General features: G+C 39.5%; 19 protein-coding genes and 1 pseudogene across 19 annotated transcripts; 11 read left to right on the top strand and 9 right to left on the bottom strand. All coding sequences in view use genetic code 6, as the record gives it.

Annotated features, from left to right (window-relative positions):
• Window positions 1-2: 2 nt before the first annotated feature.
• On the top strand, window positions 3-572 carry SS50377_24266 (Thymidine kinase; the record flags this gene model as incomplete). Its single annotated transcript, XM_067908110.1, has 1 exon — window positions 3-572. One exon carries the CDS (start codon window positions 3-5, stop codon window positions 570-572), a length of 570 nt encoding a protein of 189 aa, XP_067765084.1.
• Window positions 573-587: 15 nt separating this feature from the next.
• Window positions 588-2,381, top strand: SS50377_24265 (ATP-dependent DNA helicase RecQ; the record flags this gene model as incomplete). The annotated part of the gene is made up of 1 exon (XM_067908109.1): window positions 588-2,381. The coding sequence occupies one exon, from the start codon at window positions 588-590 to the stop codon at window positions 2,379-2,381; it is 1,794 nt and encodes a 597-aa protein (XP_067765083.1).
• A 3-nt stretch (window positions 2,382-2,384) lies between these two features.
• On the bottom strand, window positions 2,385-2,540 carry SS50377_24264 (Kinase; annotated as a pseudogene).
• A 388-nt stretch (window positions 2,541-2,928) lies between these two features.
• SS50377_24263 (Major facilitator superfamily protein) lies at window positions 2,929-4,506 on the top strand (the record flags this gene model as incomplete). Its single annotated transcript, XM_067908108.1, has 1 exon — window positions 2,929-4,506. The coding sequence occupies one exon, from the start codon at window positions 2,929-2,931 to the stop codon at window positions 4,504-4,506; it is 1,578 nt and encodes a 525-aa protein (XP_067765082.1).
• Window positions 4,507-5,437: 931 nt separating this feature from the next.
• SS50377_24262 (uncharacterized protein) lies at window positions 5,438-5,794 on the bottom strand (the record flags this gene model as incomplete). The annotated part of the gene is made up of 1 exon (XM_067908107.1): window positions 5,438-5,794. The coding sequence occupies one exon, from the start codon at window positions 5,792-5,794 to the stop codon at window positions 5,438-5,440; it is 357 nt and encodes a 118-aa protein (XP_067765081.1).
• Window positions 5,795-6,875: 1,081 nt separating this feature from the next.
• Window positions 6,876-7,715, bottom strand: SS50377_24261 (uncharacterized protein; the record flags this gene model as incomplete). The annotated part of the gene is made up of 1 exon (XM_067908106.1): window positions 6,876-7,715. The coding sequence occupies one exon, from the start codon at window positions 7,713-7,715 to the stop codon at window positions 6,876-6,878; it is 840 nt and encodes a 279-aa protein (XP_067765080.1).
• Window positions 7,716-7,847: 132 nt separating this feature from the next.
• On the top strand, window positions 7,848-9,776 carry SS50377_24260 (Vacuolar ATP synthase catalytic subunit A; the record flags this gene model as incomplete). The annotated part of the gene is made up of 1 exon (XM_067908105.1): window positions 7,848-9,776. One exon carries the CDS (start codon window positions 7,848-7,850, stop codon window positions 9,774-9,776), a length of 1,929 nt encoding a protein of 642 aa, XP_067765079.1.
• A 104-nt stretch (window positions 9,777-9,880) lies between these two features.
• Window positions 9,881-10,168, top strand: SS50377_24259 (uncharacterized protein; the record flags this gene model as incomplete). Its single annotated transcript, XM_067908104.1, has 1 exon — window positions 9,881-10,168. The coding sequence occupies one exon, from the start codon at window positions 9,881-9,883 to the stop codon at window positions 10,166-10,168; it is 288 nt and encodes a 95-aa protein (XP_067765078.1).
• Window positions 10,169-10,177: 9 nt separating this feature from the next.
• SS50377_24258 (uncharacterized protein) lies at window positions 10,178-11,209 on the top strand (the record flags this gene model as incomplete). Its single annotated transcript, XM_067908103.1, has 1 exon — window positions 10,178-11,209. The coding sequence occupies one exon, from the start codon at window positions 10,178-10,180 to the stop codon at window positions 11,207-11,209; it is 1,032 nt and encodes a 343-aa protein (XP_067765077.1).
• Window positions 11,210-11,405: 196 nt separating this feature from the next.
• Window positions 11,406-14,144, bottom strand: SS50377_24257 (uncharacterized protein; the record flags this gene model as incomplete). The annotated part of the gene is made up of 1 exon (XM_067908102.1): window positions 11,406-14,144. The coding sequence occupies one exon, from the start codon at window positions 14,142-14,144 to the stop codon at window positions 11,406-11,408; it is 2,739 nt and encodes a 912-aa protein (XP_067765076.1).
• A 75-nt stretch (window positions 14,145-14,219) lies between these two features.
• On the top strand, window positions 14,220-15,791 carry SS50377_24256 (ATP-dependent DNA helicase; the record flags this gene model as incomplete). The annotated part of the gene is made up of 1 exon (XM_067908101.1): window positions 14,220-15,791. The coding sequence occupies one exon, from the start codon at window positions 14,220-14,222 to the stop codon at window positions 15,789-15,791; it is 1,572 nt and encodes a 523-aa protein (XP_067765075.1).
• A 233-nt stretch (window positions 15,792-16,024) lies between these two features.
• Window positions 16,025-16,951, bottom strand: SS50377_24255 (uncharacterized protein; the record flags this gene model as incomplete). The annotated part of the gene is made up of 1 exon (XM_067908100.1): window positions 16,025-16,951. The coding sequence occupies one exon, from the start codon at window positions 16,949-16,951 to the stop codon at window positions 16,025-16,027; it is 927 nt and encodes a 308-aa protein (XP_067765074.1).
• Window positions 16,952-16,960: 9 nt separating this feature from the next.
• On the bottom strand, window positions 16,961-17,248 carry SS50377_24254 (uncharacterized protein; the record flags this gene model as incomplete). Its single annotated transcript, XM_067908099.1, has 1 exon — window positions 16,961-17,248. The coding sequence occupies one exon, from the start codon at window positions 17,246-17,248 to the stop codon at window positions 16,961-16,963; it is 288 nt and encodes a 95-aa protein (XP_067765073.1).
• A 261-nt stretch (window positions 17,249-17,509) lies between these two features.
• SS50377_24253 (uncharacterized protein) lies at window positions 17,510-18,217 on the top strand (the record flags this gene model as incomplete). The annotated part of the gene is made up of 1 exon (XM_067908098.1): window positions 17,510-18,217. The coding sequence occupies one exon, from the start codon at window positions 17,510-17,512 to the stop codon at window positions 18,215-18,217; it is 708 nt and encodes a 235-aa protein (XP_067765072.1).
• Window positions 18,218-18,275: 58 nt separating this feature from the next.
• Window positions 18,276-19,628, top strand: SS50377_24252 (CHY zinc finger domain-containing protein; the record flags this gene model as incomplete). The annotated part of the gene is made up of 1 exon (XM_067908097.1): window positions 18,276-19,628. One exon carries the CDS (start codon window positions 18,276-18,278, stop codon window positions 19,626-19,628), a length of 1,353 nt encoding a protein of 450 aa, XP_067765071.1.
• Window positions 19,629-20,929: 1,301 nt separating this feature from the next.
• Window positions 20,930-21,895, bottom strand: SS50377_24251 (Annexin; the record flags this gene model as incomplete). Its single annotated transcript, XM_067908096.1, has 1 exon — window positions 20,930-21,895. One exon carries the CDS (start codon window positions 21,893-21,895, stop codon window positions 20,930-20,932), a length of 966 nt encoding a protein of 321 aa, XP_067765070.1.
• A 435-nt stretch (window positions 21,896-22,330) lies between these two features.
• SS50377_24250 (uncharacterized protein) lies at window positions 22,331-22,891 on the top strand (the record flags this gene model as incomplete). Its single annotated transcript, XM_067908095.1, has 1 exon — window positions 22,331-22,891. The coding sequence occupies one exon, from the start codon at window positions 22,331-22,333 to the stop codon at window positions 22,889-22,891; it is 561 nt and encodes a 186-aa protein (XP_067765069.1).
• A 278-nt stretch (window positions 22,892-23,169) lies between these two features.
• SS50377_24249 (uncharacterized protein) lies at window positions 23,170-24,663 on the bottom strand (the record flags this gene model as incomplete). The annotated part of the gene is made up of 1 exon (XM_067908094.1): window positions 23,170-24,663. The coding sequence occupies one exon, from the start codon at window positions 24,661-24,663 to the stop codon at window positions 23,170-23,172; it is 1,494 nt and encodes a 497-aa protein (XP_067765068.1).
• Window positions 24,664-25,311: 648 nt separating this feature from the next.
• On the top strand, window positions 25,312-25,632 carry SS50377_24248 (uncharacterized protein; the record flags this gene model as incomplete). Its single annotated transcript, XM_067908093.1, has 1 exon — window positions 25,312-25,632. The coding sequence occupies one exon, from the start codon at window positions 25,312-25,314 to the stop codon at window positions 25,630-25,632; it is 321 nt and encodes a 106-aa protein (XP_067765067.1).
• Window positions 25,633-25,640: 8 nt separating this feature from the next.
• SS50377_24247 (uncharacterized protein) lies at window positions 25,641-27,218 on the bottom strand (the record flags this gene model as incomplete). The annotated part of the gene is made up of 1 exon (XM_067908092.1): window positions 25,641-27,218. One exon carries the CDS (start codon window positions 27,216-27,218, stop codon window positions 25,641-25,643), a length of 1,578 nt encoding a protein of 525 aa, XP_067765066.1.
• Window positions 27,219-27,258: the final 40 nt, after the last annotated feature.

Genomic DNA, 27,258 nt, shown 5'->3' with positions numbered 1-27,258 from the left:
CAATGGTCATCCTCAGCGGCGGCAATATCCAGCTCATCCTCGGCCCCATGTTCTCGGGCAAGTCCACCGAGCTCATCAGGCGCATCCGCAAGTACCGCGCCGCGAAGCGCTCCGTGCTGGTGGTGAAGTTCGCGGCCGACACGCGCTACTCCGCGGACCAGCTTTCCACACACGACATGATGGGGCTCCCGGCGGTGCAGGCCTCCAGGTTGGCGGACGTGATACACCTGGTAGACGCTACGATCGACGTGGTCGCGATCGACGAGGGCCAGTTCTACCCCGACCTCGTGGAGCACGCCGAGGCGCTCGCCAACGCCGGCAAGACGGTGCTGGTGACCGCCCTGGACGGCAACTTCCTGCGCAAGCCCTTCGATGTGATCCCCCCGCTGTGCGCGCTGGCCGACCACGTGGACAAGCTCAGCTCCGTGTGCTACAGCTGCTTCCAGGACGCGCCATTCTCGGCCCGCATCACCAACGACACCGCCGAGGTCGTCATCGGCGGCGCGGACATGTACGTCGCCTGCTGCAGGGCGTGCTGGAACGCCGTCCAGGCGCAGAAGGCCGCCGAGTGATCGCATTCCTTTCCAATGGAGAACCTCAAGGACTACTTCTGCCAGGCCTTCGCCCCGGTCCGCCTCCGCATCACTGACGCCATGCCGAGTGCTGGGGTAGCGCAGGAATCCACTGTTGCAGCTGCATCGCCCGGATCGCCCTCCAGCGCCGTCTCGGTGGTCTCGCTCGCGTCCTCAGCCTCCTTCGAGGTGGTCTCGGAACACCTGGCCTCGCAGCCCCCGCCGCAGCCCGTATCATTCGTCCCCCAGCACGTGCTGCTCCCCGTGTGCCCGGCCGCCGACGCCGAGCGCTGCTTCCTCACGCCCCGGCGCGTCCCGCCGCTGGAGAACGACTTGATCGCGTCCTCGCTGCTGCCGTTAGTCGCCACGGCGCTGCAGTCACTGCGGATCCCGGCCCTGCGCCCAGCCCAGGCCGCCGTGCTCTCGCGCGTGTTCGCCCGCAAGTCCACGCTGTGCACGATCCCCACGTCGGGCGGGAAGTCCCTGATCTACACGCTGCCGGCCGTGCTCTTCGGCAAGGTCGCCGTGGTGGTGACGCCGACCATCGCGCTCCGGGAGGACCAGATCCGCAACCTGCAGGAGATGGGCGTCAACGCCCGCCAGCTGAACTCCGGCGCGGGCCGGATCTGCAGGGGCGAGCTGCAGGCCCAGACCGACATGGTACTCTTCCTCACGCCCGAACGGCTGGTTGGGGACGCGCCCCTGCAGGCGATGCTGAAGGCTATGGTCTCCCAGAACCAGGTCGCCCTCGTCGCCGTGGACGAGTGCCACCTCATGGTTGAGTGTAGCGGCTTCCGGACCGACTACGCGCAGATCGTGGGCGTGATCCAGACCATCCGCGGCCGCACCAACTTGCCCGTGGTCGGCCTCAGCGCCAGCCTCCCCGAGTGCGACCTGGCCGAGATCCAGCGCGCCTTCGCCTTCTGCGGCATGGAGGTGCTCACCTTCTCGGTGTTCCGGCCCAACCTCCACATCCACGCCCGCTACCAGCGCGCCGACGCCGCGGCCCTGCTGCGCTTCGCAGACACCCACGACCAGAAGATGCTCGTGTACGCCAGGAAGACTGCCACCTGCGAGGAGCTCGCCGCCACGCTCTCGCGGTCCGGATGCTCGGCGCTCCCCTTCCATTCCCGGCTGCGGGACGCCTCGGCGAACGCCCAGCGCTGGGTCGCGGATGATGCCGTCCGGGCGCTGGTGGCGACCGTGGGATTCGGCATGGGCATCAATCTGAAGCGGCTGGCCTACGTCTACGTGCACGACTTCCCCTCCGGCGTGAACGACTTCGTGCAGAAGATCGGCCGCGGCGGGCGGAGCGGCCAGCGCTGCGATGGCTACCTGAACTACAGCTGGGAGGACGCCTTCGCGTACCTGAAGCTCGTGCTGGGCGGCGCAGAGGCGAACTTCGAGGCCCAGGCCAAGGCTGTGTGCGACCTCTTCTGCATCCTCGAACGCCCAGTCTGCACCTGGCGGCTACTGGAGCAGTACTACACCGGGTTCGCGGTCCCGGGCTGCGGCAAGTGCGAGGTATGCACCGGCCGCCCCGCAGCCCGCCGCGTGCACGTGGAGCCCCTGCTGCGCCCCCTGCTCGCCTTCTTCCGGAGCATGCGCCTGACGCAGTTCCGCGCCCTCCTCAAGGACCGGGCCTTCGCGGCGGCGGCGTAGGATCTGCTGCCCGGGCTCGACTGGGAGCGGTGCGCGTTCCTCCTGTTGTGCGAGATGGTGGCCCAGGGAGCGATCCAGGTCCGCCGGCAGGTGCTGCAGGTCGCGGAGGAGCCGCCCTTCGCGCACTACTTCTTCAAAGTGGTGTGACCCTCACTCTGCGCCCCTGTCGCTGCTCTCGAACAGCCGCTCCTTCACGACGAAGCTGTGGTTGTTCACGGTTACGCCGCTCTCCTCGTCGACGTAACTCTCGCTCCGTAGAATCAGTACCTCCTCGACGCCGATGTCCTCGGCCCGCTCGGTCTTCATGATGAGGAACCGGATGCGCTTGAAGATCTTCTGGAAGTCCCACAGAACGCCCTGTCGCAGGAAGAACGTGATCTTCACGACCTTCTGCGACTGCGCAATAGAAATTTATTCAATTATGTGCTAATATTTATGTTGTATAAATATATGTATCTACAAGTGCCCATATTTCTAGTAATTAAGATATAATTATTTTAAAAATATTTATAGATTGTTATTCTTATACGAATATTGTCGAATTTTCTAATTATCTACTAATTATTCTTACTTAATTATTTATTATTTAAAATAACCAAGATTATTATGTATACTAAATATTATGACATATAAAATTTTCGTTGTATCTATTTTATATATTTAATATCAATTATTATAATATTATTAGATAAAAATGAAAAGCTCTAGAAGCTTAGAGATAGAAAGCTTCCTAGAATTGGAAAGAAATACATTTATAAAATAATAATAGTTAAGACTTAAGATTTCATAAAATTACGGTTATGACTAAAAAACTTTAAGAAGCTTTGTCACTAAACATTCTTTCTGTTATAGAAATTCTGTTTAATAAAACTAAGGTATATCAAGAACTTTTATAATGATTATGGCATTAATATCATCGAGCTTAGTAAGCTTTCCAGAATTATATATAGCAGATTCGTTAGCCGCGTAATAAGACTATGTACAAACTGTATTAGATATCTCATTATCCTAATTAGGCATGTTATCTTCTGTCATATTTTTGCCATCCTTATTTATGCCATTAATCTGTCTTCCTATTATTGATAAATTTGGACCAATTTTAGCTGGATTTTATATGAACTTATTTGTACTAATAATTACCATACCTATGGGGATATTTTCCTAAAATTATATTGGCATAATTATAACTAGAATATTAGCAGGAATATTTTAAGAAACAACATTTTTGATCTAATCTTCAATTATTATGAAATATATTTAGCCAAATAAAATTGCAATAAGCTTCGGAATCGTATCTAGTGTCACTGCTTTAGCATCATTAATTAGTTTCGTGTTTGTTCCAATAATAATGAGCGAGTAAGATTACTAGCATAATTAATCATAATATATTTAAAAATATTGTCTAACTTTTTGGTTAAACTTTTATATTACATTAATATGTATCTCCTTTTATGTTTTATCTTCTATATTCTTAATTCGTGATGAGAAAAAATTAAAAGAAGATCATAAATAATTGAAAATTTAGTACTATCCTGACAATAGTTTAACTGCCGATTCATTTTTATGCTCTGATAATGATAACAGTGTAATCTCAAAATAAAATTAAATATTAGCTGTAATTAAATAACTTTAATATGATACTTTGTAACCTAATAATATAAATAATAGATTTAAAATTTAAAAATATTTTAATCTACCGCTAGATTTTTGGATAATAAATTTTAGTTATTGTTTATTAATCTCAGTATGTTATGGGTCTTAAACAATAATACTATCCTATATAACTTTACATGGAGGATTAGACCTAGCAAGTTAAACTGGAATCACAATATCAGTATCAGCTATGTTAGGAGGACCAATTTTCTCAGTACTAATTTATTTTTGTGGTAGAAGACCATTATTCTAAGTTATTTTAAGCTTAATAGGAATAATATCATTTGGATTTTTATTTTTCTCGCCATAAATGTCACCACATATTTCTATTTTCATTATTGGAATATTAGATGGGGGTGCATCAGTTGTTGGACGTAGTTTAATAACAAATGTTATTAAATAATAATAATTTGATACAGGATATGCTATTTCAGGTATTTTTTAAAGTGTAGGATAATTTGCACTGCCTCCAGTAAGTGGGTTATTTACTATGAACTGGCCTAATGATTAAAGTGGATCAATTTGGTTTTGGATTTTTATGTTATTCATAGGATTGGTGTTATCAGTGATAACTCTTATTCGTGACATTAAATTCTTTAATAAAAAATTGAGTAAATGAATTTATATATAATTATATATTAGTCATAAAATGGGAATTAAAAGTTCATCAATATAATAATGTTATAACTTAGAGGATTTATAGAAATTTTATTTTGATCGTGCTTATTTTTATACAATATTCAAGAATAAAGAATCATTTTCACGTGCTGCAATGGTGAATTTTATCTAGCTAGAATTTCAAATACCTTAACCTTAAGAATTCCTTAATTATCTTCTTTTTAATATTCCAGTAGAAATAAATATATACTACTTTTTATAGATATGTAAAACTGCATCTTTATATAAATACTATCGTGATGCTGTAGAAGCATTATACATTTTTTTTGGAGAAAAAATATCGACTTTATGTAAGTATAGATTCAATAATTCATACTATGGAGACGAATTAGATGATTTTCGGAGGTATTATTAATAATAAAATGAAAACTTCAATTTTAAAGTCGATAATTTTTTAATTCAACAAGAAGATGAAGATATTTCAGATTGTGAACTCTATTCATGGTAAATTAAATTACTAAAAAATGTAAATCTTGGAGATGTACATGATTTTGATTATAATTAAAGATTCATGGATGTAGTAAATCAGCAAATGTTTTTAAATAATCAAGAAATATGCATCACAACTTAGAAAATTGATTAAGGACTTACGCATACATAGATAATATTTTAAAAAGTACCAACTAATGTGATTATTTAATGAATATATATAAACTTACTGGTTATATAGATATTAATTATATAAACATATATTTTATCAAAAAAGCTGCACTAGGTTATTTATTTAAAGTATATTGAAATTTAATACTTTAAATGATTTTTTAATTATACTTTAATTATTTGCAATTTAATGGTTATTAATTAGCATAATCACTATAATATCATAATAGATTAATAATATTAAGTAAAACAAAAATAATAATAAACAAATTTCATTCAAACATACTATTCTCTTAGTAAAAGGAGAACTCAGTATCAAAATCTAGTGCTTCATGACTTTGGACAACGTGAACTCCTTCCCCATTATAATTAATCAAGTGACGATGGAATGTTTTATAATAATATTAAGCTGCTCCATAATTAGTTATAATTTTTTCAGTTTGATTATAAATTTTTGCTACTTTAATCATAAAGCAATGTGACCTATCAGTCAAGCGAAATTTTAGTAGATCTTCATAGATAGCAACTGAATGGGATGGGCTAATTGCAATATAGCCATACTCTGATAACACACTTTTGAATGCCTTATAATACATTTTATCCTTATGAATATTTCTAGGTCTAAACATTGTCGAAGTGGAGTAAGGAGGATTAAGGTTTATATTATATATAATTATTATCCTGAATAACATACAATCTTATTATTAATATAAATAAGTCAGAATGAAGGTGATATAGTAAACTTGAAGTTTGTGGAAAATATTACGAAAATAGAATTATAACTATAATTTAATATTTTTTTTGTTTTGTCATTATTAAATATTAAATTATATATATGTATTAATAATATTATTTCTTATCAGCTATAAAGACATTTGTTTATTTTTAATAATAATTAAACTAGGACGGTTTAGTATAACTATAACTTTACATTTTATACTTATTATGTATAAACCAATTTGGTATGATAGTTAAATGCTTTAAGCTATTATACTGGTCTTACGAACATTCAATATTTTTATTTTTATTATATGATTACAAAAACGAATTTCAACTATTAGAATTTATGTTATATAACTAAATTAAGAAATATAGCATACAGAAATATTTTATCAACAAATTATAGTTGATATAATTAAAAAATATATATTAAGATCATTGATTTTAAAATAAAGAGCAAGTACTGCATAAATTCTCTTTGGTATACATTGTAATAACAAATTTTATCCATTTGAGTATTGTATGCATAATACTCATCTGTACACTACTATTTATTGAAATTTTACCATAACGTTTTATCTGCTTTTTATTTTAATGAAAAAACTAACTCATAACCACATAATTAGGTTATATATACGTATAATCTGATACTAGAAAGTAATCATTAGAAAAAATTATGCGTATACTGATAGAATCTGCTTTTAATTAGAATCATCACCAATTTATCAAACCTTAGATAGTATAATCCAATTAAACTTGAGATTTACACAATAGTGCTATTAAAAATCATTAACACCAATTATTAATAAAACTCTATACTAGCTCACCATATAGCTAACATTTAATTTTTTAATTCAATAATAGCTAATTCTGTCTAACTAACGACATATTATGAAATTCAACACTTCTTACTCCATTTTAGTTTAATTTTACAATAAATTGATAATACACTCACTTTACAATTGCGTCAATCAGCCACACCGCGCTCACTCATAGCCCCCCGCTCGCCCGCAGGGCCCCCAGCGCGTGGCTGCCGCTCAAGACGGGGCTCATGCTGCTCCCAAGCGCCCCGCTGTCCACGAAGTATCCCGCGTTCTCGATGTAGGCGCGGATCTTTCCCTCGCCCCGCGCTGGTCTGCTGCCGCTGCTGCTGACGGCGATTTTCACGCTCCGGCTCTCCCCGAACTTCTGGCCCTCCATGCGCAGCATGGCCTGCCAGTGCTTCTCGATGCGGTCCATATCGCCGGCCCAGCAGCTAAGAATCTCGTCGCGTGCGCGTTCGACTTTCTGTCGCAGGACCTTCCCGCTCCGCTCGAACTTCTGCACCAGCTTCAGCCGCTGGCTCTCGCGCTCGAACTGCTGCCGCGAAAAGTAGTTGTTGCGCTCCTGCATTTCAAGTTTGTCGGCCTCGGTCTGCAGGGCTTTCGCCGAGCGGAAATCACCCGATTTGGCAAGCTTCAGCTCCGACGCGCGCAGCGTCAACAGATTTGAGGAAAAACGGAGTGGTTTCTGCTAAAATTGCTACTCTAAATATAATAATGCCTGTTATAATTCCTCTTTCAGGTTTTCCAGCTTGAGAGAGGATTGGGCATTAAACTCGTCAATGCGCGTGTTCCAGATGTCGTTAAATGATTGTACTTCCTCATTGTAGGCTTGGTTTATAGCGGCTATTTGAGTCTCATGATCTGCAAGTAGAATGCTCGTTATTTCGTTTTTAACTTGAGTTTTGAGATATTGTAATTACTTTTTGAGCTCATCGGCTTGGTCATAAGCACCGTGGGCGATACATTCATTAATTTATGATTGGATTTATTTTGCTTCCTCGTCCATTTGTTAATAAAATTGAAGCGGTTAAAAAATCATTATTACTAATATATAATAATACTATATTATCATAATTATTACATAATTATTATATAATAATACCTAAACTATCCACTCCATCTCCATCAAATCCCAAAGATGAATACTAACTCTACTGTTATTTCAGTTTCAGGACCAGTCGTTCGTGCCAACAACCTTTTAGGAGCTTTCCTTTATGAGGTAGTCTATGTAGGTGATCTCCGCTTAATTGGTGAAATCATCTAACTTTCTGCAGATTAAGCAGTTATATAAGTTTATGAAGAAACTTCCGGTTTGCGTGTAGGCCAACCAGTTTACAGATCAGCTAAACTTTTATCTGTTGAGTTGGGACCAGGTTTGCTTACAACAATCTATGATGGTATTCAACGTCCCTTAGTTGATATTGCAGTAATGTAAGCTAAGCGTCCTTTGCATGAGAGATCTGATACTTTCATCCCGCGTGGTGTTGAGGCTCGTGCATTAAATGCAAATAAGAAATGGTATGTAGACCTTTCTCGTTATAATGTAAAAGTTGGTAACGTTATTTCATAAGGTGACTTCTATGGTGCAGTATAGGAAAACAAACTCTTAGAGTGCAGATTATTTGTGCCTTCATATGGTATTGATAAGGAAACTAAGAAAGAAGTTATTTGCCCAGGTGGCACAGTTACTTTTGTTGCAGAATCTGGTTTGTACAACATTGACGCGGTTGTTCTTGAAATAAAATATTAAAATCAAACAATTTAATATACTTTATCTCATAAACATCCAGTTCGTTCGCCTGCTGGATATGCTTAAAAACTTCCTGCCGCTTGCCCTTTAATCACTGGTCAACGTGTTTTAGATGGCATATTCCCTGTCGCCTAAGGTTCTACAGCTGCTATTCCAGGTGCTTTTGGTTGTGGTAAGACTGTTATTTCCTAAGCTGTTTCTAAGTTTTCTAACTCTGATGTCATTGTTTATATTGGTTGTGGAGAACGTGGTAATGAAATGGCTGAAGTTCTTACTGAATTTCCCGAGATGGACGTCGAAGTAGAAATAGGAACTTGTATAGCATGTGGCGTAGAAAAGCGTGTTCATGGGGATGAAAAATGTATGAAATGTGGTAAAGATTTAAAGATTGAAAAATCTTCTGCTTCAATTATGGATCGTACAGTTTTAATTGCTAATACTTCTAATATGCCAGTGGCAGCTCGTGAAGCTTCAATTTATACAGGTATTACTATTTCTGAATATTTCCGTGATATGGGATATCACGTTTCTCTTCTTGCTGATTCAACTTCTCGTTGGGCTGAAGCCTTACGTGAAATCTCTGGTCGTTTAGCCGAGTTACCTTCAGAAGGTGGTTATCCTTCGTATCTTTCGTCTAGATTGTCTTAATTTTATGAAAGAGCAGGTCGTGTAATTTGTTTAGGTTAAAAACGTGAAGGTTCTATTACTATTATTGGTGCTGTTTCTCCTTAAGGTGGTGATTTCTCAGACGCTGTTGCTGTTAATACTTTACAGATAGTAGCTGTTTTCTGGGCTCTCTCCAAGAATCTTGCTAAGAGAAAACATTTCCCCTCAGTAGACTGGACATTATCATATTCCAGATGTATTGATGGATTAAGCAAATGGTTTAGCCCTGAATTTTTAAGATAAAGAGAAATATTATAAAAATTATTATAGGATGAAATTTCACTTTAGGAGACTGCACAGCTTGTTGGTTTTGACTCATTAGGCGGATAAGAAAAGCTTATTCTAGAAACATGTAGAATTGTCAAGGAAGGATTTTTGCAATAAAATTCATTTTCTAGCTATGATAAATATTGTCCTTTTGAGAAGACATGTGGAATGATGGGTAATTTAGTAGTATTCTACGAATTAGCATATCAAAAAATAGAAAAAGGTGCTGACTTCAATACATTAAAGACAGATGCTTAAGATATTATAACAGAACTTTATAGAATGAAGTTTATTGACTCTAACGAGCACGGTCTTGAATATGCTATAGCTGAAATAGAAAAACTTAAGAAGAAGATAGTTGATGTATTAGGCAGCGAATTGTGAGGGTTTTTAATTTTTCATCAGATAATTCGATAATTTATATTACAACGTTAGTGATTATTTGAAATTATATTCAGTAACATGTATAATATTCATTGGGTAAAGAAATGCTCGGCCTGAACGACGCGGGGGCGCGCTGCGTGCCCCAGCTGCTGCGCCAGATCCGCCTCGCCTCCCCGGCCCATGACCCCGTCGTGCACCGCAACTTCCTCCGCCAGCAGGCACGCCCGCTCCCCACCAGCAGCCTGCGCGTGAGGATCACCTGCCAGAAGACCGCCGCCAAGAAGCTGCTCGCGCGCGTGGCCGACCTCGCCGAGCGCTCCCACCAGATCGACCTGAAGGTGAAGCGCATGATCCAGCGGCTGGACTTCCTGGTCGGTATCAACGAGCTGTGACCGCTCCGAATGCAGCTGTACCGGCGCCTCCGCTTGCCCCGACTCCAGGGCAGCCGCACCCCCTGCACCCCGGCCGGGGACCAGAACCACCTGCTGCGGCTCTCGGACCTCTTCGCCTCCGCCTCGCCCTTCGCGGCCCAGTACCTCCCGCAGGTGCAGGCCCTCGCCGCGGACTTCGGCATCCCCTACGCGCCGCTGCAGCTCCAGGTGGTCACCAACGCCTTCTCCAGCGACCCCGAGGTGCTGCGGCTCCTGGACGTGCGGCGCGTGGCGGCGGTCCTGCAGCGCACGATGGAGCACCACGCCGCCGCGGCCCAGTTCGGCTGCCAGCTGGCGCGCGCGGTGCAGCACGACCCCCCGGGGGCGCCCCTGCGTGGTGCCGCGGGACAGCTGCTGGACCACCTCTGCGGCTGCGCCTTCTGGGGCCAGGGCCCGCGCACCCCCGCGTCCTACCTCGCCTGGGGCCTGCGCTACCTGGGCCACCACAGCGCGCCGGGCGTGCGGCTGCTGGCGGGCTTGCTGCAGGACCCGGACGCCCAGCAGATGGCGGCGGAGGGCCTCGTGGCCGCTGCGGGCGCGGACCCCTCCCTGCTCCCGGAGCTCCTAGCCTGCCTGCCCGTGTCCCACGCCAGCTGCGACGCCGTGCTGCAGGTGGCGGAGGAGCTGGCCTTCGCGCCGGACATGGCCGCCTTCTTCGTCGCCCGGTGCGGCGAGATGGTCCCCCTCTGCGCATCCTTCGAGCGGCGTGCGGCCTTCCTGGACTGCCTGCGGGCCTGCATCGCACACCTGTCCGCCGAGGACTACCTGGACCTGGGCGGGTGCCTGACGGGCCTGCTGGCAGCCTGGGACGACGAGGACCTGCGCGAGCGGATGGACCTCATGGGCGAGGACTTCGGGTGCAGCTGGTATGGTATTGATGCTATCAGTGACATTTACAAATTGGTCACTTATCTAATAAGTCTAGTACTTCGTCTAGATATTGCTATGTAGCCTTATCCAGCTTGGAATATAATCTACATACTGTTTTAATTTACTAACTGAACCTAATATATATAACTTACCTCATATTGGCTTAATAAATCGTCTACAAGCTTATTGCGTTAATCATACTTTTCTACACAAAAATATATAATCTTACTATAAATATATAATAATATGTTACATATTTTATACATACTACGCCATTTCATAAACTACGAAAGATATAAATGTATTATTATATATTAAATAGCATTTTTCACTCCAAAAATTTCTTCAAAACGTCATTTTGGCGTATCGCAGCCATCGGGCCGAACGCAGGCAGCCCGCGGAACCAGTCAGCGACATTTTACTTGCTGCAGAGCCCGTTTTCGATGACGATACCGAAAAACTCGACAATGCTGGTGTCAGAGTTGCAGTTTTCACGCCAAAACAGCTGCGCGGCCTGCGAAACAACACTAAACTTAGGCAGCAAAATCGAAGCCAATTTTGACATAAAAACTACATTTTCGATGCTTATTTTTAATATAATATTAATATAAAAATCCGAATTCTACAGGTAAACTTGAATGTTCGGCTCAGCGAGCAACGAATTTGTGTCGATTTTGGCGCAATAATGCACGAAAAGTGCCTCCAAATTGTGCTTTTTGAGCAGCAAAAACGCGTTTTCGACCGTCGCGGAGACGTCATTTATGGCCAAAAGTCCGTCAAAAATCGCTCGCGAATCGCATTTTTTGGCGATTTGGAGGAACATTTCGTAGCTGGAAATGTCCTCCTCAGTGTCCTCGGCCGTCAGCTGCGCGAAAGTACCGTTAACGAACGCCTTTAGCTGCTCTGTAGGCGTCAAATTCGCGACGAATTTCACGTAATCCGCGAGGCTCACGAAGCCGTTTCCGAGCGCCTGAATGATGAGCTCCCGGTGCTCTTCGTTCTGCACGGCCTCTGAGAGGACGATTTGCTGCATGGCCTTGCGCTGGGGCTGATGGTCGCAAAATTTGATGAGTTTTTTGACGTTCTGAGTGATTTGGGAGGCCCCTGAGAGGACGAATTGCGTTAGCTGCTGCAAAGGAGCTGCCCAGGAGACCAGTTTGATACCTGCATCGTCTAGTTGGAATGTCTCTTTGATAGCTTCCATCATGGTGCCTTCAGCGAGAATTTCGCTGAAGCGGGACCAGTTTTCAGGCGTCAGAGTGACCGTGATTTGTTTGCGCTGCGTGTTGCTCACAATAATCGTTTGGACAGTGCGTTTCATGTTTTTCTTCTGGATTTGATATTTTGTGTGGTGCAAACTCGTTTTAACGAACTTCTCATCGTGGCCGTATTGGACTTCGCGGATGTTGTAGGCTGTAAGTGCATCGTTAACCTTAATTTGAGAAATTTTGGCTAAATAAAGAGCATATACTTTTTGCTTGAGGTTGAATAAGACGAATAACTTTTTATCAACTTTCTCGAAAACTTTCTCTTTTCCATTGAGGAAATCACTAAGATATCCGTAGTGATATTCAGAGTCAGCAAGATAAGTATCAGCGAAAAATTTGGCTTCATCCGTATGGCCAGAAGCATACCGATACTTTGCAAGAAATTGTAGATCTATATACCAAGTTATTTCACCAAGAAGAACTAAAATTGAGTCGCATACCATCTTGACTTACTTCACATCTACAGATGCCTTGTTTATTAAGGTTTCGAAAATAGTTTCTGCGAAACCAGCGTCAACCGAACCTTCAATTGTCAATAATGCTATAAATTTATACAAATTTATGAAATACAGATGTTATAATTCGTTTTTATATGTAATTGTTTCTTAAACATCAGAAGGTAAAATTTTAAGGATCTTACTTGTAGGACTAAATGCGTTTAGTTAGGAGTCAATATTTAATTTTATAAGTTACTTGAATATTATGCCAGCATATTATTACTTCCACTAAATTTCTTTGGATTCAGTAATATTAGCCATTCCTGTTATCTTCGCCTAGAAAATCTAGAAATCATGTTCGATATCCATGATAAATTCAATTATATTAGAGTTGTTATGAATCTAGTTGATTAAATCAACGTATAATTATATGAAATTCTTCTCTAAACCAGCTTTTAAAATTATTTAATCGAGAACATAATATAATATTGCTTTGGGGACTTTCATCATGAAATCATCACGTCTAGCGGTTAAAATAGCTAAAACAATTTATTCGGATGCAGATGTTAAATTTTAAGCAGTAAACTTGTTTAGCACTTCTTGTATATTGATTTAAAGTTAAATAAAAGAATTTTTACACTAATCCATAAAATTTTAATCAAGTTATAACATTGCTAACTCAGAGTTAATGTCCCCAGAAATTATTATTTCTGGTAAATCCTCATATTTTATAGGAAATGGAAAATCTATTTGCATGTTTTTGAAAACATCTAATCTTTGATTTGGCTTTTTGCTTAATTTTTTGACAAATTCCATAAGCACATTTATATTGACTAAGCTATTATTTTCTTCTTCACATTTTTGTATATTCTTTTCTTGCCATTTAAATAGGGTCATTGGAGAGAAAATTTATTCATTAAGTGAATCTTTTCTATCTTCTTGGAAGTTTTTCCCAATAATTGAATTTAAATATTTTGATCTGTTAACCTTATATTGAGATTCTTCTATTTTATCTTCTTTGCATTAGTCTCTAGTTATTTCAATTTAATTCTCAGCTGAATTCAATAATTTTTAAATTTCATTTTAAGATGCTGGTTTAGGTTAAAAATTTTACTAAACTGGCTACTAAATAGGTTATTAAGGGATAGCTTAAAGCTCAGGTTTTGCTGAGAGGGAGAATTCTTTCTTAAATATGCTTTCTTAATTTGGTCCTTCAGTTTTCGAAATAGTTTTATTGGTACTATCCAAATTAAACTATACTTTACCCTCGATGAGAGGGTTACTGCTTTGTTTGAGTTATAAAGTAGTAGTCGTAGTAGATGTAGCAGGTGTAGCAGTTGTGCTTAGAGAAAACTTTGACATATTGAGAAGTGGAAAAGGGAATGAAAGTACTAAATATTTTATCATGTTATTATTCTTAAGGAAATATTGAGTAAAATGAGGAGTTAAGAAATAAAAAATGCTCTTAAGAAGTTAGGCAAACTTCAGCTTAGACCACACTAGGTAGATCCAATACAAAATATACTTAACGGACACTCAACAATGTGTATTTTTCCAACTGCTGCTGGTAAGTCTCTTATTTATTAAGTTCCTACACTAGTAATGAACTAGCTAGCTGTTATAATAACTCCATTAATATCATTATAATAAGATTAAATTTAATAACTGACCCAATACAATTTAGTTGCCGGTAGAATAACCGAATTCTATTCTGCAGTTCCTTAAAGTGCTGGTTTTCTATTTGCCACACCAGAACTCTTATAGCAGTAACACTGCATAGACTTTCTAACTAAAGTATCAAACCGGTTAGGATTTTTTGTTGTTGACGAATGCCATTTAATTATTGAATGGGGGAATACTTTCAGGAAGGCTTATAAATAACTAGATGTTATTAGCAAATTTAATAAGCCAATACTTGCTCTTACAGCATCAGTTACTTCAACATAAGCTTAAAAAATTATAAAAGAGCTTAATCTTGGGGCTCCACAAATTTATTTCACCTCATTCAATAGACCAAATATACACTATTCGTTTCATTTTACTGATAATAAGTTTGCAATTCTTAAAAATGTAATTTCTAGTTTTTTAGCTTCATCTCCTGATAATGATTCAATATTAATATATGCCCCAACACGATCAGAGACTGATGCAATTTAAAGTTCTTTGTGTAGTATCTAAGATATTCATTCTTATCATGCAGGTTTATCTCCAGAATAAAGGGAGTAAACCTTGTAGTCTTGGATCTAAAATACAGTTAAACTTATTGTATGCACAACTGCGTTTTCATTAGGTATTGATAAACCATCAGTAGGGTTAGTGGTGCATTTTGGAATACCTAAATCATCAGAATAGTTTTATTAGGAAAGTGGAAGAGGTGGACGAAATCAGAAATAATGTTATAGTATTGTGTTGAGTAGTACGGATGATGTTAAATTTTAACTTAGTAATATTACAAAACTTGCTGAAAACGGACCCAAAGAAAGCTTTTACTATTTATTAAAAATTGCATACTTTAATAAGTGTCGGAGATAATTATTAATGGATTATTTTAATAGTGGAAAAATTACATAAAAATCAGATATTTGTTGTGACTATTGTGATAATTAAAAATAAAATAATACTTTTATCAATAAAATTTTCGGATGGAAGTCTACATCTGAAACAGAGTAAGACAGTATATCTAACTAATTAACTTATTTTTCAACAAAAAGACCTTCTTTATCAGAATTATGTGGTGGTTATAATGATAAATTTCCGATCTCTAATGAGTAATAATAAATAGACTAATTTAATGTGTTATCAGATATAATAGTAGACCATTTTTCAGGAACTATGGAATAAGAGATATTGTTAATAGACATACTGAAACTAAAAAATTATTTATTAAAAAAGTCTCCAACAATAGAAAAGAGGAATAAAATTACAGAAAAACTAATCCAACTTATTATGAAGAATAAATAGTTTAATATAAACTAACTTATGAGGGAAGCTCTTAAACTTTCTATGTGAATTTAATTTTTGTTATATTATCAAATTTACTCATCAATATAATTATGATTAGGTCTAAACTATTTAAAGATATTATTAATTTTGGAATTTTATTCAAGTTTTTAGCATTCTAATTATTTTTATTAATAAAGAATTTAATAAAATATTTCATTTAAATTGGTAAATCAGCAAATATGAAAAATTCTATTGTAGTGAATGATTTAATCTGACGAATAATAAGTATTTGACAATAATCACCATTATTATACGCGCCAATACCATCCCAGCTGCACCCCAAAGTCCTCGCCCATGAGGTCCATCCGCTCGCGCAGGTCCTCGTCGTCCCAGGCTGCCAGCAGGCCCGTCAGGCACCCGCCCAGGTCCAGGTAGTCCTCGGCGGACAGGTGTGCGATGCAGGCCCGCAGGCAGTCCAGGAAGGCCGCACGCCGCTCGAAGGATGCGCAGAGGGGGACCATCTCGCCGCACCGGGCGACGAAGAAGGCGGCCATGTCCGGCGCGAAGGCCAGCTCCTCCGCCACCTGCAGCACGGCGTCGCAGCTGGCGTGGGACACGGGCAGGCAGGCTAGGAGCTCCGGGAGCAGGGAGGGGTCCGCACCCGCAGCGGCCACGAGGCCCTCCGCCGCCATCTGCTGGGCGTCCGGGTCCTGCAGCAAGCCCGCCAGCAGCCGCACGCCCGGCGCGCTGTGGTGGCCCAGGTAGCGCAGGCCCCAGGCGAGGTAGGACGCGGGGGTGCGCGGGCCCTGGCCCCAGAAGGCGCAGCCGCAGAGGTGGTCCAGCAGCTGTCCCGCGGCACCACGCAGGGGCGCCCCCGGGGGGTCGTGCTGCACCGCGCGCGCCAGCTGGCAGCCGAACTGGGCCGCGGCGGCGTGGTGCTCCATCGCGCGCTGCAGGACCGCCGCCACGCGCCGCACGTCCAGGAGCCGCAGCACCTCGGGGTCGCTGGAGAAGGCGTTGGTGACCACCTGGAGCTGCAGCGGCGCGTAGGGGATGCCGAAGTCCGCGGCGAGGGCCTGCACCTGCGGGAGGTACTGGGCCGCGAAGGGCGAGGCGGAGGCGAAGAGGTCCGAGAGCCGCAGCAGGTGGTTCTGGTCCCCGGCCGGGGTGCAGGGGGTGCGGCTGCCCTGGAGTCGGGGCAAGCGGAGGCGCCGGTACAGCTGCATTCGGAGCGGTCACAGCTCGTTGATACCGACCAGGAAGTCCAGCCGCTGGATCATGCGCTTCACCTTCAGGTCGATCTGGTGGGAGCGCTCGGCGAGGTCGGCCACGCGCGCGAGCAGCTTCTTGGCGGCGGTCTTCTGGCAGGTGATCCTCACGCGCAGGCTGCTGGTGGGGAGCGGGCGTGCCTGCTGGTGGAGGAAGTTGCGGTGCACGACGGGGTCCTGGGCCGGGGAGGCGAGGCGGATCTGGCGCAGCAGCTGGGGCACGCAGCGCGCCCCCGCGTCGTTCAGGCCGAGCATTTCTTTGGGAGCGTATAGTGGAATACAATACTACAAATATCCGGCGTGGACCGACATGGGTCTGGGTGGATTATGCCACGGGTATCAAGCCTGATGCGTGGACCATCGCCTACCGGGTTACACCACCATCATGGGTCTGCACTGCGAGATGATCCTGGACCCAAATCGAACATTTTGGGAACAAAACTCTCGAATGGCTCAAAGTGATAATCTGAAGCCAAATAGTAATATTGCCGAAATTAGAATTATAAAATTTACAAAATGTCATTCGTATCGCTAGTGGACAGCTCCGACTCCACGGTGTTCATTCAGCTCCTGTCGAACAACCAGTCCTACACCCTCGAGCAGCAGGAGATACTGTAACGTAGGTGCGCCGTGGCGTGCGAGGAGTTAGTGTAGCAAATCGACGCAGAGATGGGCCTTATCACCCCATTGTACAACTAGCACATCGCCATCTGCGCGAAGATAGTCGATGATTGCATTTTTGACGCCTTCGTCCGGGCAGAAACGCAGCAGAGGATGCGCACCCTGGACAGGATTTACAAAGGCCGGTCCCCGACCAAAAGCAAAACCAGCGTATGCCTCAACTCCAGGATATATGCGCTTGTCAACAGAGTGCAGTCCCCCAAAAACAAAAAGCAGGACATTATGTTCTCTGGCTTTAACACCGCGCCCATGACGATAGAAATACCGACCAAGGCTAGCACCTACTCGGTTTCCGCCAGACAGCAGAAGGACCTATCGGTGCGCATGCTTAACAGCCCGCGCGTGCGTTCCAGCTCCATGATGGCAACGACAGATCTAGCGCTGAGGCCGCACTCTGAAAATGCCGAGATTAACATTCCAACGATACGCCATCAGAATGCAGAAGGCAACAAATTGCCACCCAGCCGATCAAGCAAGCTGGCCAGCATCTGCTCCAAGGCCCGCCGCGCTCATACCAATCATCAGAATGCGATCGATTTTTGACATATGATGCTTGCCGTATAATATGAACTTCCGATTGCTTTTCGCCAACCGTTCTAAAATGTCTTTCAAAAACGAAATCGTGCGCAGGTTTGTGTTCAAGCTGAAGCCCGGGTGCTCCGATCCGGACATCGAGGAGGACCACATAGTACTTAAAGATTTCGTCTACCAGGTCCTCTCTCCCGAGCGCGAAAAGCAGCAGCGCGAGGAGCTGCTGCTAACCTACAGACACCTGCCTGTCTCGCACTACGACCCAGAGCTAACAGACTACCAAAACTAGCTCAACTACAGCAAACTCCTCGAAAACCCCCGGCTATCTGCCCTGGCACCATCCGAAACTATTTACGCCAGGAACTACCTGTCCACCTCGACCGGCTGCACACACTATCTGCGAAACTGCAGTAAGCAATGCTTCGACTGCAAGAAAATTTACCCGTGCAGGCTCTGTCACGACGACAATGAGGACCACGAACTGCCTCGCGAGAAGACCGAATTCTTCTCCTGTAACATATGCCTTAAACTGACAAAACCTGGCATCACCTGTGAACTCTGTAACACTAAATTTGGTGAATTTTACTGCGATATCTGCAAACTTGTTTGTGGAATTGGACCCGAGGCTAAACCAAACTACCACTGCTCAGGCTGTGGATGTTGTATGGTCGGAATTTAGGCCGAAAATACACATTGTGAGATATGCGAAAGTTGCTATCCATCAAGCTTTATTAAAGAGCATAAGTGTCTCTAGGAGATTGGAAACTGTGTTGTTTGTCTGGGAACACTCAAAAAATCAATATATGGAGCGATTGTCCTTAACTGCAATCATGGCCTCCATGAGCACTGCTACGACGAGCTTATGGCCTAGGGATTGTTTTCATGCCCAGTTTGTAGACGCTTCTTACCAGTTGAGGGTGATGTTGATTTTGTAAAGTCACATTTTAAGAAAATTTACTTAAAAACCTTTTAAATCGGAAGAAAAGCTCTTACGGTGCAGTGCAATGACTGCATGACCAAATTCAGTGCTTTTGAGCACCCAGAAATATACTACTGTAACACCTGTGACAACTTCAACTGCCAGATCATCGAAAATATCGGCGATAACGAAGGAGCGGAAAATGAAGTTTAGAAATGTAAAATGAAACCTCTATATGCCGATTTTCAGGGTATTTAAACCTACCTTAACAGCCTGAATTCCGAGTTGACCTGCGACCGAGTTTCCCATTTTTTCAAAAAGCTACAAATTGAACATCTTAAAGACCGATTTCTTATTGCTGCGAAAGTTGCAAATTCACAGCTTTTCGATGATTTTGAGGGCTTTTTGCACGCCGCAAAACGAGCGCTGCGCTTCGGGATCAGTTTCGATGGTGATTTGGAGGAGGGAGGTGAGGAACCGTTTTGGTTTGACGAGGGGGAGTGAGTTGGTTAGTTTTGGGGGATATTGTCATCTGGAAGCTTTTATGTAGTGTTTGAGAAGCAAAATGGTAAATTGTGAAAATACGAAATTGGTTTTGGACTTATTAGTATATAATATTATATAAGAATGTGGAATAGTTATAATTTTTAAAATAGGCTACAATAAAAAAATAATATAGTGACTACAATTTGGTAAAATATTGTAATCATGCCTTGAATATAGGAAATTAATGATTAGATTGCACGCTGTCATATGATAGAATATAGTTCTGGCAAAAAAATTTATCATTCTATGATACTTTATGCATGTTAAATGAGCCTACAACTATTTAGTTTGCTGCATAAGTATGTTTGTTTATACAAATTTATAGTAAAATTTCGAAAACTATTAAATGATTTACAATATTGAATAACTCATAATATGAATATATAGTATTATCGAATAACTATGACTGACTATCTGATAAAATAATAATAGAAACTAATTGTCATCATTTAAACTCAGCTTATTTTAAAATTCCCTTAGAGTAAAAAGTAATTAAATTATGCATTAGATAAACAACTTATAAAGAATACTACTTATATCTATTTAGAAATATTCTAAGCGTAAATAAAATCAGATTATATTTAAAAAGTAGTTATTAGCGGTTCCACTAAATATTTTGCTTATATTATTGTACAAATGTTTCTAAATTGTTTAACTATTATCTTAATAGTGACTGACATAGAGAATTATCTAACACTGATAATTATGATAAATTCTCTCAATGAAATTTTATGTTATGGTAGTTTATTAACATTATAATTATAGCATGAGCATAAATAGAAAATGTTAAATTATCTAAAATATAATAATAAATTGTACTAATTAAAAATTAAGACATCTCAGGCAATGCTATTTATAAATAGAATAACTAAGTATAATTTATAAATATATCATTAACTAAATGAAGATTTTATATGTTATATTATTATTTAAGAAAGTCTGAAATAAAAATTATTCAATTTGGTTTAGATTTTTAAGAATCTTTCAGAATTAGTTATTTACAACTAATAAAAACCACTTAAAATCATAAAAGATCATTATAAATTGTCCATCTTATTTTAATTACTATATATCTAGAATACTGAACCTCGAAAATATAAATTTAGTAAAAGTATATGAGCTAAAATTAATTATCAGGTTATTTCTAATTATAATATTGACCATAAATTAAGATATCATTAATAGGTGACTAATAATAATTGTACTAAAACAAATACAAAACTAGCTTTAAATAGTAATAAAAATAAACCATATAGGAATCACAAGCCCCAGAAAGCCAAGACAGCCTTTTCGTAACTACCAGAAAGATCTCCCTTGATATCTTTAGCGATATCACCAAATTAGGAATAAGCCTACTGGAGGGCACCACCCTTAACGATATCTGAGAATAAAACAGTGAGCTAAATAAGGCTCTTGTCGTCTGTTCCAGCACCCTTAATTGCCTTGTTGATCTGATAAGCAATTGCTTGTCTTCTGTCAAGCAAGGTGTAGTGGGCAAGCAAGAAGGCATGCTCGTTTTTACCGGACATTTCCTTCTCGATGACGTCACCGAGGGTCTTGTTATACTTGGTAGCAAATACCTTGCATACTTCAACATATAAAGCGGGGGTACATTTGCAGAGAACAATCATGAAAGTCTCCTCATCAGTACCGGCACCCTTGGCAGCTTCGAAAAGCTCGTCAGCTAAACCTTCAGCATCAGCATTACCAGTACTCTTGGCCTTAATCCAACCTTTGATTAACTGGCACCAGTCTGCACTACCGATATCAGCTACGATCTTCTCAACCATATCCTCTTTGTAAAGTCTCTTGAACTCAGACTAGACCTTAACCTGGTCTTCGTCGGTCATCAAGAAAACGAGAGGGATTAAACGCTTCTCGTCAGTGCCTGCACCCTTGATAGTAGCCTGGATGAACTCAGCCCATTTGGTATATTTCTTACCAGAGAATAATTCAAGCATTAACTTTTCAAAATCTCCAGATAAGTCTTTCTTCAAACTTTCAATCATGCACTTGCTATATTACTTATTGAAAGCTTCAGCAATCATAAGACGCTCCTCGTCAGAGAAAGTAGAAGCTACGGCAATAATTTCATCTTCGTCAGTTCCAGAACCCTTCATAGCCTTATAAAGACGTTCTGCAGCCTAAGTATACTTATCAGTAGAGGCAAGGCCGTTAAGAGTGTTGTTAGATTCAACTACTTTCTGATCTGCAGAGCAACCCATTTTTTGCGGAAAGTATAGATGAATTTTATTAATAAACCCATTATATATGACAAACTGTATGTATCTTTAAATTTTCCGTTTTTAGCATTTGCTTAATGCTAAATTAACTGAATATTAACATTTATTACTATATTTTTAGTTGTGGTTTATGCGCACTTTATCCGCTTCATACAATTGCTATTATATGGTTTAAGTTATATTGTATTTTTTTAGTTTTATCATCTTCTATAAGATATATAATAAATAAATATTAAATTTCTAAACATCTGATTTTATAAAATTCTTGCTATTTCCTCTTATCTAGCTTCTTTATTCGAATACTACCACTTAAACCTCTGGCAAACCGTTTTAAACATTTAGAACTTGCCAATACAGTTTTCCAAAAAACTATCCATTATTATTCATTATTAACCATATATTATTAAAATTCTCAATATGCAATAAGTCTCAACCCTGCTCTAACAAATTTTCCCCAACCAGTAGCTAGATTTTGAACCCAACAACACATCAATTAGCATTCTTTAATACGCGCTGTCGTCATTCAAAGCAATAAATTCTTCAGTTTTGAAAAATTGCGAAAACATCAGAAAACATATAATAAACATATAACAGCAAAACGAACTGATGCAGAACCAGACAACATTCACATCGGATTTTAACGAAATCCACAGGGATTTGGCAAACGCGGCGGCCGTTTTGGGGATCGGAACGCCTTTTGCGGCCCCGATCGCCTAGAAATTCGCGCAAATTGAGATCGAAATTTACGAAAAACAGCTGGAAAAGCAAAATTTGACCGACGCCATAAACAAACTTTAAGAAAATTTGGAAAATATTCAAAAAGAAGTGGAAAACGCAATTCAAAAGGGAATGTTGAGAGAGAAACTGCAAAAATCGATAGCATATGCCAGGAAAGTCAAGGCAGTACTAAGGCAAGAAATTGAGGATTTTGAGATACAAATGATCGAGGGAGCCAAAAAAGTGAAGATGGAGGAGTGAAAAATATATTATATATAAATATATAATAATTATAATTTATTTGTAAAAATGATAATATTGGTTTTTTATTTAAGGCGGAAAATTGGTATGTAGGCACGTTGGAGTTGAAAAGACAGTTTATTTGTGACGTAGGTGCTTAATTTCACTTAATTATGAGGGTTCCATGTTTAGAATTACTTGATTGGCTTGGTTGTAATGTGAATGATAATGTATGCAAGATAGATTTGGTTTTACTGATGGACAATATCAGATAAAAACTGCAGAAATAAACTCGAAATTCACTTATTTGACGCTCTCATAGTTTGATTTGGCGTAATACTATGCTTGATATGTCTTTATGGCGTACTCACATATTTATCCACCTTATTGCCTCTTAAATACTCCACAACTTCTATTTTTAGCAGAATAAAAATCTCTATAAAACGGATTAGATAAGAAAATGCTACTAAATTTGGTTAATACATGCATTATTATTCGTTTGAACCTTTTAAAAATGCATAAATGTTGTAACTCCTGCTCTGTAAAAGATCACTTCTGCCTAGCTTAAATAACTTTAGTTTGTTGAACTTTACAAATATTGGTACATAAATATTGCAAAACAACATGTGTGATACTAGCTTAGAGAAATTTACAATGCTGATTTCAATTCCTAAAAATAACATAGCAATACGGCGAATAGGCTAAAAATCCATACTAAAAAGCATATGACATAAATAAAGGAGAGATAATACGCCAATATGAAAGCTTATAAAACCAGATTATACTGGAAGGATTGAAAATATAGACTTTTGTTATGTAAATTTTATATTATCTAAGTTTTTAAGTATTTAGGATATTTCTGCATTAATTTTAGTTACTTCGAATGATACTTTCTGCTAATTGTCGTCTATTAGTTTATATGTATCTATTAAGCTTTCAATTGATTTTTGGGATAAATTTTCCACCTTAATGAGATTAGCATCAATATTAATTACTTTCTCTAGTTGCTCTGATATAATCTTGTTTGACTAGTTTAGTCCTTTTACAATATTTTTTGAAGATTTTTCCATACTTTCAACATTAAAATCTAAATTCTCTACACTAATTCCCAGCTATTTCATACTCTAAAATATATTGTTTTAAATAACATTCGACTTTTATGCTTATGTCTGAAAATTATCAGAAAATTATCGTAGTATTTTTTATGAGTTTGTAGATAAATTTGCTATATTTTAAGCTGTTTTTACTACTTCTTTAAAAGCACTAATTTACTCCTTTTCATGAACTTATAAAAGGACAGAAAGAGCTTAAAATTAGCTTTACAACTCCGTACTGACTTCAATATTCTATCCTAATTTCTACCCCATGATATCAAGTTAGTTAACAGAATTTATTGAAGAATTCAATAAATTCCTACTAACAACTGCTGCTTTTTAGTTAAAATTATTAATAGTCAAATAAAAGCACCCATCTTAGATTCTATCAATTTATTATGCGTATAATCCTAAAAGTGTTCCAATTTCATCATTTCCAAGTTATTTTAAACAATTTTTGACAGATTTTTAATTAGGTGAATCGACATTTAGCGCATCTGCACAATTAAGTTTATATAATCCAGCACTCACCCTATAACAATTTGTAAGCTGTAACGCTAAAATCTAGTGTACAGCAGAGTGTGGAGAAAATTCTGGGCAAAAGTTGATTATTTTATCTAAAATTCCTTAAAAACAGGGTTTTGACTACATTTCTGCAAATGGATCAGTAATTATATTTTAAAATAAGCAGATTAACATTTATAGGGTTAGTAACTGGATGGTAAAAATATTAAATTATAATATAGACGTCTTTACTAATTCAAGATAGCAGAACCATTAAATTTACTAGATTAAATATATACAAGAATAAATCGTTTATAAATGTAAATAATAGTTATATTACTAAAATTTGACAACAGATTCGAATAACAATCACTATAAAACTTCTTTATGAATTAAAATAAGGCAGAAGCACACTATATTACTTAAAGCCAGTTTTATAGTTTATTATATAAATATATTATTTTTAAATATATCAAAATTATATTTACGAATAATTATTGTTATAATTTTTAGTAGATCGGGTACTATACTATAACTAGGTATTTCAAACTTACAACCTAGTTTTGAATATTAATTAATAACTAATAATTAAAGTACATAAGGCGTTTAATTATTTCTAACAAAATAAATTGAAACTAAGAAATATATTTTTCATAATAATCAACAATAGATATATTTTTTTAATAAATATTAATCTTGAATAAAATTTTGTGTCAGTTTCATAATTTGAAATTTATGGTTAAAATAATTTTAATATATATAGATGTGCATGCGATAATTTAATCTAAAAATAAATTATTTGTTTTCAGTTTAGGAAATGTAGTTGTTACTTACCCATACACAATGATAAAAATTAAAAAATTCTTCCATAAAATGGCAAGAACACCATTATAACTTCTTATTCTAGTATTATAGATAGCAATATCAATTCCTCTACTATGTGTCATATAATCAACTATGCAGTTCCTGAAACCTCCTCATTGTTAAAAATGGATAGACATTTTGTTTAAACTTAATAATTAAAAAATTGTCGCACATGACCTCATAAAGAGAACTACGGCATATGAACGCTTTTATGAGAAGATCGAACGAAATATGAGTATAATAAAAAGCAACTAGAGAGTGCTAACAATAAATTCGGCCGATAAATCTGACTCCAAGTGAATTTATACTCACTCTACTTTAATAATACAATACTCCCATTATTAGACTATATTTACCTATAAGCGTTATTTTAGTTATGATTTGAGTCTAGCAACCGTCGTTTTCATGAGGAATGTTCCACCCCGTGAAAGCCGACTCGCTGTGGGAGCTATTGCGATGTTGCGGTCTTATTTGAGGCAGAAATTGATTCTATTATTTACTACCTTCAATTCGCTCATGAAAATATAACGCTTAGTCTCGTATGATGAGATTAGGAGCATTTCCCGCAAAACCAAAACTGTGTTTTCCGCTCTTTATGCGTTCAAACAGTTAAGCTCCACACGAAATTCGTGTTTACCACCTAGAAGTTGCTTAATTACTAACTTTTCAGAAATAGAAACGATACCAGATTTGTCTCCTAGGATATATATAAGGTGAATTTTTTAAGGGTTGACCCGTCCTGCTGATTACAAGCACACATAATTACCATCAGTAAATACGTCTAAACTTGTCTATCCTACGACTCTCAAATCTTTATTCCCCAATTAATATTTACGTCGAAGTCTCCGATTAAAGATCTCTAACCCATCCTCAATAATTTTTATTACATCCTTATTAGCAAGTTAAGTATTTTATATACATACACGCCCATTTAAGTACTATCTTTCAAAACACTTAACTACCTCATCAGGACGCTCAGATACCATTTTGTGTGTTGCAAGATAACTTTTCTCTTTATTAATACATTTAGGTAAAATATGTAAACTCACATGCCCTAGTTCTGTATCACTAATCTAGAAATACCTTGGAAAACTGTCCGTTAAGCACCAAGTAAAATCAGCGTGATACCATCCTTTGCCAAGCTGTAATAAATTCCAGGCGTGGAACTCACCAGATTTCGTATTGCCTACAGTCCCTATAACATTAAGACCAAGCATACGCCCTAGTAAACAAAAGAGTTTAGTAATTCCTGCACAAACTGCTACCCCAAGAAACGGCCCATTAGGAGAATATTAACTGGCAGTCTGGTCTGCAACGTTTCCACCAAATATAACAGCAGTTTATGTAAAATGGAGATAGGCTTCAGGTAGTGATGATGCTGTCAACCTATTTCGTGCTATAAAATAATTGCAGTTGTGAATAAGCTCTTTATGGAGGCCAATAGCATTTGCTCGATAAACAATATGAATTTTTGTGATAAATTTTCCTTCTAAGTAAGGTCCCAAATCAGCAAAATATAACTCAGGTACCTAGAATTTGATGAAAAATTGAGCATACTAGTAATCAGAAAGCTTTGTACGCATGAGAGGTGAAACCGTAACTGTAGGATCTAAAGATGCCATGGAAGTAACGAGCGAATTAATAAGGGAGCGCTGACAAAGTGATGCCTAGGTAAAGAAATATGTATGCTTATAAGGATATGTTTTTGCAGGAGCAGGGGTTGGGACCTCGACTGGTTTTTTTATGACTGGGGTTTTAGGCGTTGATCTAGTAAGAATAGTTGATTACTATTATAATTTTTCAGAACTAGGGATTGTTCCATTGTATTTTGGAGTAAATGGAACTAGCCGTTTAGGTTTTCTAAGAAATATACGAATATGTTTCATTTTTTGGAGCGGGAAAAACTTATCACTTAAACTTGTAGGA

The sequence above is a fragment of the Spironucleus salmonicida genome, chromosome 4 (genome assembly GCF_000497125.1).
Source record: "Spironucleus salmonicida strain ATCC 50377 chromosome 4, whole genome shotgun sequence".
Lineage (NCBI taxonomy): Eukaryota > Fornicata > Diplomonadida > Hexamitidae > Spironucleus > Spironucleus salmonicida.
Note: the sequence above shows the minus strand (reverse complement) of the source record. Positions and strands in the feature narration are given on the sequence as shown.